The sequence below is a fragment of the Poecilia formosa genome, unplaced genomic scaffold (assembly GCF_000485575.1).
Source record: "Poecilia formosa unplaced genomic scaffold, Poecilia_formosa-5.1.2 Scaffold310, whole genome shotgun sequence".
NCBI classification, from domain to species: domain Eukaryota; kingdom Metazoa; phylum Chordata; class Actinopteri; order Cyprinodontiformes; family Poeciliidae; genus Poecilia; species Poecilia formosa.
The window spans coordinates 186,775-201,683 of NW_006800249.1; the positions used below are offsets into that span (position 1 = coordinate 186,775).

General features: G+C 37.3%; 2 protein-coding genes and 1 non-coding gene across 3 annotated transcripts; all 3 read left to right on the plus strand.

The window, feature by feature from the left end:
* Positions 1-452: 452 nt before the first annotated feature.
* Positions 453-525, plus strand: trnaa-ugc (transfer RNA alanine (anticodon UGC)). The gene has a single exon. It is a non-coding gene; the product is annotated as a tRNA-Ala (tRNA).
* Positions 526-5,305: 4,780 nt separating this feature from the next.
* LOC103152428 (thrombin-like enzyme elegaxobin-1) lies at positions 5,306-7,303 on the plus strand. Its single transcript, XM_007572890.2, has 6 exons — positions 5,306-5,537; positions 5,730-5,919; positions 5,996-6,178; positions 6,334-6,398; positions 6,623-6,771; positions 6,870-7,303. Exons 1-6 carry the CDS (start codon positions 5,501-5,503, stop codon positions 7,029-7,031), a joined length of 786 nt encoding a protein of 261 aa, XP_007572952.1. The 5' UTR covers positions 5,306-5,500; the 3' UTR covers positions 7,032-7,303.
* Positions 7,304-12,231: 4,928 nt separating this feature from the next.
* Positions 12,232-13,805, plus strand: her7 (hairy and enhancer of split related-7). The gene is made up of 3 exons (XM_007572910.2): positions 12,232-12,334; positions 12,462-12,554; positions 12,656-13,805. The coding sequence occupies exons 1-3, from the start codon at positions 12,290-12,292 to the stop codon at positions 13,175-13,177; spliced, it is 660 nt and encodes a 219-aa protein (XP_007572972.1). The 5' UTR covers positions 12,232-12,289; the 3' UTR covers positions 13,178-13,805.
* Positions 13,806-14,909: the final 1,104 nt, after the last annotated feature.

A 14,909-nucleotide genomic window follows, 5' to 3' on the forward strand; every position in this document is an offset into this window, starting at 1 on the left:
CTTATATTCCAATGTTTTTCAAAACAACATACATAATATTTTATTTTCCAGAGATTTTGTATTTTGAAGTGTTGATATTATTTTTGAACCATTTTTAATTTTCAAGTGATTGTATTTCAGAGATATTTTTTTATTTAATGTCTTAGTTTTATTTTTGAACCATCTTTTATATGTAAGTATTGATTTCATTTTTTAGCCATTTAACCAAGTCTCTGTAGAACCATTTGTCTCTGCTAATGACATCTTTAATACATTTCTTTGATCCCAGGCTTAGTTTATGGACTGTAATGTGAAATTAGGCACAATTATAAGTCTGACAGTTTGTTCACCAAGTTACTGTGCTCTCTGAGAGGATCTGTGGTTTAAGTATTTGACTTTGTTCCATGCCAATCGTTAACATTAGTCTCTAACAAAATGTGGATCATCTACCAGGAACAGTCCAAAGAGCATGAGATTCTGTAGTGTAGTGGTTATCACTTTGGCTTTGCATGCAAAAGGTTTCTGGTTTGAAACCAGACAGGAACAGATTTTGCGTGTTCTATTCATCACAGGTGTTTACTAAAGGTCAGCAAGGGTCTGTGGTGTCATGATAGATAGATAGATAGATAAAACCAACCAGCAGGGATTCTAGTCAGATGTTTAGTTGTGTTTTCCCTTAATTCATAATTTGTATAAATTTATACAAATATGTAACCAGAATGAGACAGAAAAAATACAAATTCAGTGATTTTTCTCAAGATTAAAAACAAAATGAGATCAGAAAATGAAAAAGTAGAAATTTGGTTTGCAGTCAGAGCTCATGCAGGACAAAAACATATTAAAGACAAAACCCTGTTTATGATAAAGGTAAATGTAATTTTATTTTTATAACATATTTTCAGCAACAAGACAACACAAAGTGCTTTATTATGAACAACTTTTAGCTAAATCAGCCCTGTGCAACTTTTATCTGGTCTTTAAATCAACATTTCATGGTCAGGACTCTTACAAAAGTCAGCATGCCTGTTCCAACATAGCATCTGCCATGACTGGGAGGAGAGCAGAAAGGCCGATTCATGGCTGTTTGGTCACAGCTGGACAAGTTCCCCGTTCGCTCCCACTTCACAGGCCCTGAAAACACATTTCAGTTAAACATTGTCTGAATAAATAACTGAGGGCAGGAGATTGGGTTTATTATTCAATGTCATTTGACTCAGAGAGACTGAATTAGATCCATGCCACACTTTTCAGGTTTTGTCTATGTTCCTCCTGATTTAAAACTTCCCAAGTTCTTAAAACACTAAAACAGATCAACACTTCAGATCAAACCCCACAGAGAAAATGTTTGTTGACCCTATAGTGACCTTTATTTGAAAGTAGTTTGACAGAAAAGAGGGTGAAGAGAGAAAACATGCGGCAAATATCATCAGGCCAGGAATCAAACCTGCGACCACCAGCACAAGGACAAAGGCCCCAATTCAAGTGTTGTGCTTTGCCCCTGCGCCACCACAGAACCTAGAGAAAATGTTTTTAACAGAAAAGCAAGAACATTCTCGCTAATAATTGAAGCAAGTTAAAAAGTTCTGATCCAAAGAAACAAAGCTTAAAGTTCCCTGCCTGGTCAGCTGGTCTAAGGATTCAGTTTTAATAAACTTTGTTTGTATTTATTGAGAGAAAAAGGAAAGAAGAAAATGTTGCATGTTGGAGAAGTTCTGTTAGTTCTGGTTGAACCAACAATCAACCAGTTCTGGTTCTGATTCTGATCTAAGAACAATTGATAAATTGTTCAGGGTGAGAATCGCCTTCACTCTGGACAGGCTGCAGGCCGTTTGGAAGTTAGTTTGAGTTTGTTTATTTCTTTAAAATGTTATACATGTTTAAAGTAATGTTTCTTGCAAAATTGTATGTTGTTCCTTTTATAAATGTATACAGAATACTTATGAAGTGGTACTTTTCTGTATTTTCATTGTAGGGTCCGTTTGGCAAACCCACTGCTGTTGTCTTTCTGGTGTCAAAGTTTTATTTGTAATTCATAATTTTGGGGAATTGTATTTTTTGTTTGTTTGTTTTTTGGAAAAGCTGATGGAGTTAATTGTTTTTAGAGCTATTGTAAACAAATATTTTAGTAATCAAGTAATCTATTGATTATTCTTACAATTAATCAAGTAATCGGATAAAAAAAATTATAAAATAAAATATTGGTAAGTCTTCCATAATACCAGTTTTACTATTGGATATCAATATCAGTCCAATTTTTCATATTTGAGTATCCCTAACAGTTACTTTTTTGTAGTTTAGAAAACTAACCTGTAACAATAATAACTCACTTTCTAAGCTAACCTTAAGAAAAGTTATAGAAAAATCTGAAATTATATTCAATTTAATAATAAAGAGGCAAGCTCACAAATAAATAATGTCTATAGTCCAGCTTTTAGTTATGTATTCATCTTCAGTCAGTTTAATAGATCAACTCTCACCTTGCCCCAAACCTGTCAAGTTTTGGGTTTGACAATAGACTCTTTTCACAGTGACGTCAGACAATGGCCGTTATGACTCTTAGAGGTGTATCATTACTATATACATTTGAGTTTATTTTGAATCAAAGTTAAGGAATCAACATTGATTCATGTATATTTGACATTTAAATATTAAACTTTTCTAAGGCAATTTGCTTTGTGAAAAGTTTAGGGTTTTGCCAACCATAATGTTATGATGGTCTTATGTTGATAAACTTTTCAGACATATTTCTATGCTTTTAGTCATCTGAGTTTACTGAAACACCTGAAGAAGAAAACTGAGGACAACACTAGACCAAAATCAGGCACAAATGTTGCTGCTAAAACAGAAACAGGACAAACAATTAAAGAATAAAGATGGTTACCATCATCACATATGTTACAGTAAAAGTTTCTTCAATTAGTACTGATGTTACCCACATCATTTTATTGGCAGACGATGGGCATTATGTCATTCATAATTATCTTCCATTACCATATTTACAAAAACTGTGGACACAAATTAAAAAATATGGCATTAATATTACATTTTATTTGGAAAACAGTCAGAGGTAAAGATAATATTTTCTTCTGCCTCAACTTAGTAATTTTGATCTTTACAAATTACAAACGTAGTAAACACTTTTATCAATAGTTATTTATTGCCAAATCAACCATTTTGTTGCACAACAATGCTGTGTATTTGTTTATTTCATGTCTGAAGCGGTAGTGTTGGTTTAAAATGTCGATTCATCTTCCTGGCAGATGTTCATCTCAGTGTGGAAACATTTTCTCGTTTATCTCTCGGGTTCTTTGTAATCCTGACGTAGAAGACAAAACATAATATTGGTCAATTCTACATGACGGAAACAGTCAGTGTGAGAACACATTCAAACTAGCTTTGAATAAACCTGAGAAAATTTCTTAGATATTAAATGTTTTAATAGAAATAGAAATCCCTTAATGTCCCACAGATGCTTGTAAGAGTCCAGGACCTCTGCGTTCACTCCCTGGATGTTCGCTGGTGTTGGTTTTCATCCTGAAAACTGTGTAAAATTATTTTCTGGAAATACGAGACTACATTTTCTCACTACATACAGGTCATTACATCATTTTACTGGGAATTGGTTTTATTCTTATTTGTTTTCTCTTTTGTGGTTTTGCATTTTGGTATTAGTTCACTCTTTCATTTTACTCAGTAAACTAGTTCTGAGTTAAAATGACACAGTGTTAGGTGAACAACGAGAGGAGGGGGCTCAGCACACAGCTCTGTGGGACGCCAGTGTTATTTCACTTATAACAACACTTTGTTCCCGTGTTATAAGTTAAATGATCTGCCAAGTATTGAATTATTGAATTTCAATGAACAAAAATATATATGCCTCATGTCAAATATAAGAGTTTTATGAACATTTGGGTTATGCAATATATGGAGAAACTCAAAATATATTTTCAGTAATTACTGATCTTCATATCAGCATCGATTTCATCGTGGTTTGGCCGTTTGCAGTGGATTGACAGTCATGATAGGGGTCAGGTTGAGAAATCTGATTCTGACCCAGTTGGCTTCCCATAGACAATTACAGACAATCTGAGGTGTGATGCGTCTGTTGTTCAGACCAATCAACTGTGTGTGTCGCTGGTCTGAACCGATCTTCAGATGGACGAGCCGGATGCGGCGATCTGGTGCTGGATTGGTCACATGTGGCTGACGAGGATGAGGAGGATGAGATGGATTTTCAGTCTGTTGGAAACAAACTCTTAAACGGCCGATGGTCTGATTATGGACGTTGAGCTGTGCAGCTGCTGCTCTGCTGGGCGTCCCTGCATCCAACATGCCAACGGCTCCCGCATAACATCTGAGGCTTTATGACTTGTGACAAAATGTGACATTTTGGGGCCTTTTATTGTCTAGTCCAGGGATTGTCTGGTTGTTGCTCGTTTTATCTTATCTGGACATGAACCACAATGTACTGAGTAAAAAACAACTCACTGAGTGAGTGATGCTCACTGACAGCAAGCTGGATTAAAAATTATACACAAATCAGGAGAAATATTACTTTGGTACAAAAAATGTCAGCAAATGCTCATTTACAGTTGTTAACTCCACATGACAACAATATTTGACATGGAGCGTTTATATTTTTGTTCAGTGTATTTTCATCAATATTAAGAAACTATTTATTTAAAACAAGCTTGTTTGTCTTACTGAAAAGTTACTTGTAAGTTACTTTTGTTTTGTTTATCATGTACTAAGATATTTGCATTAGGAACTACACCAAAATACTTGGTAAGATTTTCTGCTTTTATAGTTTTCATAGTAAATCATATTAAAGCCAGGAAACATGGCTGACAGAAGAGGACCTGTCATTTTTAGAAGAATTAAATTTGTCTGTATCTTTAATGTAAATCATCACACCAGTTAAAATTTTACTTTAGTATTTTTTTAGATATGATTTTAATCAATGCTTTAACCAGAATTTTCATTTAAGTGACAAATTCATTTAGTTTTAATTTATTTAATGTAATTTTGAGCCATAAATGTCATCATTGATGAAAGTTAAAGTTTTACGTTTTATTGAAATGGTGAATGGTTAAAATCTTTGTGTGTCGATGACTGCCTGCTGTGGTAGAGATGATGTACCAACAGTTTATTTCCTATGTGAATGCAATTTCTTTTACATACATATTTAAACGCTGCTTAAACCAGCAGCATTTACATTTAAATGAATGAAGGTGAATTTTGCATTTATTTGATGTCATTAGAGCCATTTAAGTTTATATACTTTAAATCAAGTTCATTTTTCAGCTTTTAAAGTCTTTTTTTGTGACTCTTCATCAAACTATAGTTTGAGTTTCTTTAGAACGATGAGTTGGTAAAGTTCCACTGTATCCACATGACAATGCGCAGTGGTTCAGTTCAGTGTCCGTCCTGTGATTGGTGGCTTCCTGGCCAACAGGAAGTTATGAACAGAGTTTAAAAGCTGCTGCAGGACAGCAGACATTCACAGGAAGCTGGACCAGCAATGGCTCTGCTGAAGGTTCTGCTGCTGCTGGGGCTGGGTGAGTCAGACACACTGGACACACTGGACACACTGGAGACACTGGAGACACTGGACACATGTCCATTCACTCTGAATGCTATGAATTATGTTGATCTGTTTTATTTTATCCTTTTCATTATAAGCTGACATGTTGGTTCCTTATTTCTACTGTGTGAATTTAATTTGCTAAAACAGCAACTTTCTTCTCCAGGTGTTGCAGTGAGTTCAGTGTCTTTGCAGAAGAGAGTCATAGGAGGTAAAAAGTGTAGAGATGATGAGCGACAGTATCATGTGAAGATCACTGGACAAAGTCAAACAGAGAACTATTTTTGTGGAGGATCTCTGATCAGTGATCAGTGGGTTCTGACTGCAGCTCACTGCTGGGAGTCAGATCCAGGATGGTGAGTCAGGAAACGATCTACTGAAAAATCACCAATAACTATTTGTTTCTCTAATAATTGTGTTTTATTTGCATAGGGTTATTAAGGCACATCTAGGAGTTCATCCTAAAGGTACTCCAGTGGTGACTTACACAATCACTCAACATGAAATTTACAGAGACATCAACGGTCGTGAACATGACATCATGCTCCTGAAGCTGCCAAGACAAACAACAATCCAACCAATCAGACTAGCCACCTGTCCAGATACTCTCCTACTGTAAGTTTTGTCTTTCTTAAATCGGACAATTTTCTTCTTGATCTTTAACAAGAAGCAAAGTTCATGCAGGAATATTTTTCAGATCTGGTCTCTGAGGGTCGGATTATTTTTTGAAGGTGACTTATATTTCTGCTTTTGTTTCTCTTGTGTTTCAGCGGCACTAAGGTTCAGATTGCAGGTTATGGAGCCGCAAAAGCTGGATTTTTTTTCAAAAAAAGAAGTAAGTTTATGTTTTTGTTGTTACCTCAAAATGACAAATTATGTAAATCAGCTTTCAAGCTCTCTGCTGAAGCTGCAGTAAGCAGAGTTTCTGAAAAGTCAGGTCATAATACATAATCTGAAATAAACTAGTTAATAATTACAAACAATAAGGTAAAACCCTGAACAAAATGTTCTGACACCGAGACAGACCTAACATTTGTTTCTTCTTCTTTTCATTTAAAGTTCCCCATACTCCAGATGAACTTCAGTGTGCAGAACTTGAGGTTGAAAAACATGAGAAAATGGAAAAGGCTTTGGTAAAACTTAAAGTCTATAGTCGCAGTTACCAGCACTGGAACTGTGCTAAAAGCTCCGGGAAGGACACATCTGGGGTTAGTTTTCTATTTTGAGCTGATAAACCTGAGGCTGTCTCTAATTTACTGGATAAATCACAGCAGCAAAACAACTAAAAGCTTTGTGTTTGTCACAGGGCGACTCTGGAGGAGGATGGGTGTTCAACAACAGGCTGTATGGCGTTCATGCCTTCACTGGAGATCCAAAGTATGCCTGCAGTAAACCAACTGGTTTCATGGACGTCTGTGCGTACATTGGGTGGATAAGACAAATAATTAATGGTCCAAACAATGGGTAAATGAAACAACTTGGACGTAAAATCCAGTGTGTCTGACATGTAGCTAAATGTTCACAGTGTCATAAAATCACAAAGTTCAAGTTAACCTTGAAATTTCAGTTTTCAGTTGATTCATTTTCTGATTTACAGATGAATTATTTGGAGAGTAAATTATTGTATTCAAGTTAATCTGTGATGAAATCTAATTTATGAATAAGTAAAGCTGCTGTTTGTAATAATCAGTACATAATATCCACTGTCACATGACTAGAAAATAAATGGCTGTTATCTGATCAGATTGTCTCTTGTGCTTATTTCTGGTTATTGGTGAAGAAAATAATGGAAACATTTGTAGTTTCAGGTTGAGAAATGTTATTTAATGATCTATTCACTTCTGCCTTGTTGCTTTAAACAGCTGCTGTTAAATTCATCATTAAAGAGACCAAAACTAAAAATACAGGTAAAGATAACAGACTATACAGAAAACTAGAGGTGGTTCTTTCCAGTTCAGAAGAAGCATTTAAAAAATGGTCATATGTTTAGGCTAAACAACATTAATTAAATGATGAAGTCTAAAGGAGGAGGTGTTCATACACCACTCCACTGCAGGCCTTATATGGACTTCCTTTCCACATCATATTCAAAGTCATTTTATCATTTTTTTCAATTTTATTCATTATTCAATGTTTAACTAGTGTATCTACTTCACTGACTCAGTTGCTTCGGATGCAGATGTGGGTTTTCTTCCGCTGGGTTTTTGACAATTAGTTAAATGTTTAACTAGATGTCAAAATCTGTCATTGTTTTGCATTTATTTTATTTTTTTTTCTTCGAAACCTCTCTGTGGCTGATCAGTCTCTGTCAACATTCCTTGATGTTACTGTCGTTGCGTCAGAACTTTTCATTTTGATGACACATTCACTGACATGAAGAGCTGCTTCAGAGAAACGAGAAGTCTTGAATCACAATTACTACTAGATGTTCAATTTGTATTAAATGTTTTAGGAAATGCTCCAGTTATTGTGCAAACGTGAAAAATGAACCAAAAGATCTGAGAGAAACTGGAAAACTAAAAATCTGAAGTCTGAAGAACTTCTTCACATTGAGTTACAGATTATTGTATTTTAAAAGATTTTTTTTCCAACTCTTCCTTAAAACATGTCGAGTTTCAAATTACTAGAAAAATGACATTTGATTCCCTTGAAATGAACCTTACATGGTAGAAAAACGAAGCAGAAATGTGAGCAGCCAGCAGCCAGTAAGCAGTTTGGATTTATTTATTTTCAATTTATAGAGCAGCGGATACTTTGATGCTGATAAAATGGAGAATAATCAGAGACATGAAGACTGGGGAACACTTGTTGGTTGATGAGTGGCAGGTATTCACAAACATCCATCACCCCAGCTGGAGCGCGGCATGCAAGGGGTGGATTGTCAGTGAATGAAATGACTCCATAAAGCAAGTTGTTGTGCACCACTCCTCCTCCAGAGTTGCCCTGTGGGAAGCAGACATCGTTCTGAATATGCTGGTTTGATGACAGGATCAGTGCTGAATGTCTGGTGAAGATGTTGGACCTACATGACGGACGTCTCTGTTTGGCGCTCAGACCAGGAAGACGTTTCCGTTTTCAGCGTGTCTTTGGAAGCCGACGACATTCATGTTGATGCACTGAAGACGGAGAGCCACGGGCGCTGGGACGACAATCATTTAATCATATTCACACAACTTCCTTCCTGAAGGTGGCGACACAGTCAGAGCCGGCCCCAGGCACATGCAAGTTAAGCGACTGACTGGCAGTAGAACGATCTAGTTAACTAAATGAAACCTGGATATGTGGCTCCGATTGATTTAGGGAAAATAAGGCAGAAAACATCTTAAAACAACTCAGATTCTTTTTTCTCGCTCTCTCTGTTGGTCACGCTACACACAGACTTGTTGTAATAGCAACTGACTGTCAACAATGCCAGTAAATTATTAAGATTCAACTCCAAAAACACTCAAACATTTCCCACACAAAGAACAGAACATTCAGTTCATTAAAGTTTTATATTTTTAGACCTGATGTTAATTTTATGATTATTGATAAGTGATTGTTGTGGTTGATCAGCTTTACAGCAGTAGCTAAATGTAACAGCAGTGGTAGATTAGCTTAGATTAGCTCATTTAATGACTGCTCACAGTGATGTGTTGATTTAAAATGTTGATTCATCTTCCTGGTAGATTTCCATCTCAGTTTGGAAACATTTTCACGTTTATCTCTTAGGTTTTTATTTTTGGTTCCTCTTTCTGATCCTGACTGGGAAAATAAAAATATTTTAATCTGCATGACTGAGAGAAAGAGTCAATGTGGCAAATCCTTGCAACATCTGGACACCGGCTTTGCTAAAACAGGGAGAGGATTCATGTGAAACCTGCAGTTTGTGACCCAAAATGGACATTTTCTAAATTGATTGAGTTGAACTTTCCTTTAAAGTTTATAAAACTTTTTATTACTGAGTTTTGGTCACAGAGGTCAGATGAGTTGATTTTCTCAGCAGCAGATTGAAGGAGCTTCATGGATCTTTAATTAAAATGTTGAGCAATTTTCCTGTGGATACAGCCATTAGTGATCAGGTACATAATTTCTTTATTAATCTCTGGTTGGCGTCCTGCAGGCAGAACATGGCAACAATGGAAATCAAAGTTTATGTCTAGAACATATTTAAAACAAAACTCTACACAAGACATAAATCATAAATAAAAACACTAAAATTAGAACATAAAACAATGAAACACTGTGAAATAAGGATCAAAATACATGAAGATAGTCAGATATTCTGCACAGTAAAAGCTCAAATATGTTGAAGCAGAAAAGCCCAGGTTGAAGCACAGCTTTGACCTCTGACCCCTGAGGGAGCTCAGGCAGTTCTATCAAAGCTGACAGACAGGAGTAAACAGTTTACTGGTTTTATTTTGTTATGACTTTTTGACTAATTCAGTTTTAATTAGTTTTTGCTTGTTCTTATTATTGCTCAGCAGCTCTATATGCTGGGGCAAAAGGGGACAGTGGCCCCTCAAATAAACATCTTACCCCCTCAAATGAAACTCTGTCACCATCCGGGTTCTTCCCCCGTGTTACATTCATACAATAAGTTTATTAAACGCAGTATTGGGTATAGAAACTGGGTATCTGTGCGTAGTGACGCCTGTGATTACAATGTGTCGGACTCCACGTGTTTGAACGTCAGTCTGCATTTGCAAAGAAGTGCCAGGCTCACCGGTTAGGGAAGGAAGGGGGCTTCAAATGATGAATTTAAAACAGGAGTCACGCGTGCATAATCACCTCCTCTGTGTTTCCCACGGCGATCCTCCGCATCATCAAAGGCGAACATCAAACAATAGCGGCGCGGCAGCACGAGACAGTGGGTGCAAATGGCACGCGTGCACCCCAGTGACAAGGAGGCGCGAATGTAAAACCCGCATTTACAACCTGCGTGCGGAAACGCAAAAGGCGTGAAAGGAGACGCGTCGGCACTCGCCGGAGGTTCGCGGACAGATAGAAGTGAAAAGATGAAACACTCTGAAGAACCAAAGGAAAAAAGAAAAAGTCAGGCTTCTGTTGCATATTCAGACATGAGCTGCAAATATGGCCGTGAAGTGGAAGTGGAACTATTATGTTTTTACAAATGATTTAACAACTTATTTAGAAAGTGTACCCACTTCTGATTTGCCAAAATGAAATCCGGGACATCTATTCACTTTCAGAAGTAAAATAAAAAAGAAGACATACAAATAATGATTTGATTTGCAGTTTTTAGCCATAGTGAGACATGGTAGTGGCATCAAAGTGCTGAGGGATTCTTTTCTTTAGCAGGAGCTGAGAAGCTGGTAGAGCATTAATGGATTAAGTAAATAAATATTTTTTGGGGAAAATTCAGTTAGAAGTTACAAAGGATAGGACATTTTCATGCAACAGAAAAACAGCCTTAAGCATACAAAAATAGATGAAAGCATATTCATGTGTTTAAATGTCCTAGTGAAAGTTCAATAGGGAGGAGTTTTTGTTGTTTGCAATTTTAGTCTCTAAATGTAAAAGGGTTGATTAAGAATGAGAGGAGGACTGGAAATGCAAGCCACACTTTTCAGATATCTGCTTAAAAATTGAAACTACATATATTTTCACTTCATCTCTGTGAAATTTTTTGTTGATCCGCAACACAAAATTCCAATAAAATGTGTTTAATTTTGAGGTTGCACCAATGCTACGCTGGTGTTAAAGTGTTGTAAACCCATTAATAAATACACCATTCATATATAGAATAATTTACAAAAATAATTTCAAATTTAAAGTCACTCTTAATGTGCGATAGTTTACAACACTTTCAAACCCACTGATGAAAATGAAGTGAGTTTTTTTTCTTCTGTTGCTGAAGCCATAAAGAAAACTGCTGGAATATCCAAACCTGAAGTTGTTTGTCACAAAGTGTCAGAATTAGAATGATGCTTATTTTTTATTTATAACTGATTGCAAAATTGAAAAGCAGATGCATATTTAACATTTTTAGCTTTGATCTAATGAAGAAATGGTCTTTAAAAGATGTTTCAGGTACACAAATTCTTGAAGTTGGACCAACCATGATTAAATTAAAAAAAAATGAAACAAAATGGGTTTCTGCACAAGTCAACTCTCAACTTGCTTCATAATTGCTAAATGCTGATGTCTTACAAAATAATCAAGCAGAAGAACATTATGATGTTCAAATCTAAATATATATGTATGTTTTTTTTTCTATCACACTTTATTGTCATGATGCAAAATGCTTTTGTTCAGACTGAAGAGCACAAATAATTTGCAAAGTGGAAAACTTGAAAACCTGAGAGTGTATTTCTTGCATTTCACTTTTTTTTTCAATTATTGCGTTACACTATTCTTTTTCAATTATTCTGTCATGTTTTCATATTTTTATCTGTGCTCTTGTGTTTTGTGGTAAAAAGTTTAGAAAAGTGGACTTTAATCTGCAGGATTTGCTTCCTTTTATCATAAAAACAAGACATTGTGAGGAACTGGAATGTGACTTGACTGATGAGCAGTTGGTGGGTGTGGGGCTGAGGGTGGGTCCGGGGGCTGTGAAGGTCTGCAGGGGCTGGAGGAAGGAGGGACCTGAAAGGGAGGGAGGGACCTGCTGGGAGGAGGTAAAAGCAGAAGCAAGAGGCCCGAGGCTCACTACCTGATCAGTCACAGACTGGGAAGGAAGCAGCTTTTCCTGGATGAGAACAGAACTTTGGGAAGTCCAGGATAATGAAGCTGCTGCAAGAAACTGACGATGCAACAAGGAAGAGAAAGGTACTACTGAGAATGCTTGCAACTTATGCAGCAATACTAACATTTTTGGTTTTATTTGCAGAGAACTAAATGTAAGAATGTTTAAATGAGATCCCCAAACTTTGGTCAATCCTCTTCTCGCTTCCAGCTGATGAAATCTCAGGTGGAGAAACGTCGAAGGGAGAGAATGAATCACAGTCTGGAGCGTCTGAGGACCATGCTGCTGCAGGAGCCTCAACAAGTAAATAAAATTTAAAGTGGAAACATGTTTAGTTTTTGTATGCAACACAAGAAAGATCTGCAGTGCTTGTTGTTAAATCTATTTAACTGCCATTGCTGCAGGGAGGGATGCAGCAGAAGGCAGAGAAAGCTGAGATTCTGGAGCACACTGTTCTCTTCCTGCAAAGAAATGCCAAAGAACTCAGGGAAAAGATGGGAGGCCAGAAATACTCCTTCCAGGACGGGTTCTCCAGCTGCCTGCAGAGGGCGTCGCAGTTCCTGGGTCCTGAAGGGAAAGGCCTCTGGCTCGGACCGGTCCTGGACGCAACCTTCTCTGCCCGCTTCCCACACTCACACAGCCACTCTGCAGCCGCCCGCATCAAAACCTCCATCTCCATGACCCACACCAAGTCCCTGCTCCAGATGCTGAGGCTGAGGTCCAAGTCCAGTCAGCAGACGCAGGCCTCAGGGGCGAGCACCTCGGCTTGGCCGCGCAGTTTCTCAGCCCAGCAGAGCTTCCCCATGATTCCCCAGCAGCCTCAGATGCAAAGCGGGCTGGAGATGGGAGCGGAGAGGCCGGGGAGCAAAGAGAGCTCGTCCCAGAGCGGGACCCTCAGCCAGACTTTATGGAGACCATGGCCCTGATCATCACAACCCCCAAAACCCCAGAACTCTCAATAACCACCCACCCCTCCATTAAAACTGCTTCTGTTTTCATTCTGCTCTCAAAAAATATCCTAACTCTCATCTCTCTCTAAGCTTTCACCTGTAAATAATGTAAAAGAAACCTCATGATTTGTAGCTGTAGTATTTTTGATAAGGTTGACTCCCTCCAGTAGCTCAGAAAGTGTGGCGGCCGTGTTATCTGCTGGCAGGCACGCAGGGATTTTCGTGGACCAGGACCGGATCTGGATCCTCTGGGTTGGCTGGCTGGCACCGCTGCTGTGCTGAAGAGCGACTGGAGAGGTGAGTATCCCTGACATCCGTCTTCCCCGTGCCTTTAACTCCCAGACCTGTGTGATTAGAGTCAGTGATGCTAGTGTGAATAATGATCGAGTCTCCGTCCGTCACATTTCCAGGTGTGGAACCTGGAGGTTTGAGTTTGGGAGAGAGCCCTCAGTTTTTCCATCTCAGTGCCGTCATATCTGCAACATCTGTGGCTCTGAGTACAAAATAACACACACACCGTCCCACAGATATTCACGTTTATCTTGTCTGTTTTGCACAATAATTTATTCTGCTGTTCTCCCTATGGTGAGCATTATTCTGTTTTTTTTATATATATAGAAACCAATAAAACATTTGTTAAAATGTAAAAAGACATGTTAAGTGATTTTTTCCCCTCTGACATGGAGGCCTTTTGTCTTCAGTGGTAGTTCTCTTTAGCAGGTGTGAAGCAGGACTTCCTGTTCAGCTAAAACATCCAGGTGTGAAGTCTCTGTGCGATAAAAGCTCAGGAGAAGCGATAAAGAATGACAAAAATGTTACAATATATGGAGTCAAATAGAAAAACAAGTTAATATTTTCTTGTGACGAATCACTGTAGAAATAAATCCATCTCAGTTTGTAGACGAGGCCGTTCAATTTTAACATTTCTAATGGATTAGTGTCAATGGTAAAGGCGGATAACATCAAAAATAGAATTATTAGTTGATTTCGATTGATTTATAAAACCTCAGTTCACAATAAAAGCCATAACTGGAGGAAAAGCTAGTTCTACAAAGTGTTACCTCACAGACGCTGAACTCAAATGCACCCCACACTTTTCAGATTTATATAAATAAAAAATGTAAAGAAAACCAAGTAGTAGTAAACTGTAAAAAAAAAAAAAAAATGTTTGTCTCCTTACAAATTTGTCAGTTTTTTTTCATAGATGATCAAATAATCTGAAAATCAGACCAAAATAACTTCAATAAATCCAGGACACAGTTTCCAAATGATTTTTTTGTTCACTAGGGAACAAATTCTGTCTGAATCAAACTAACTGTTAAATTAAATGCACTTATCTCTTAAACTCCACAAAATAATAAATTTTTAAGTAGAATGAAAGTTTAAAAGTTTCCCATTTTTTAGCATATTTCTAAATTGAATCATCATTCATTTAACTCAGTTTTCTTTCAACTGAGAAAAGTTGACTTTTCTCAGTTTTGAGGCGACTTTTGTTTGTAGTTAAAGAACTAAAAATATATTACAATGAATGGGAAACAATGTTTGTGTCTGCATGATTTATAGTTTCTAAGTCACTGAATGGCCTTGTACCAAAACATTTTAAAGACCTGTTTTGCTCCGACGTCTGGTTCCATTCTGCTGTGTCTCCTGAACAAACCAGAACCAAACATGGAGAAGCAGCTTTAATTTTTATCCTCCTCTAATCTAG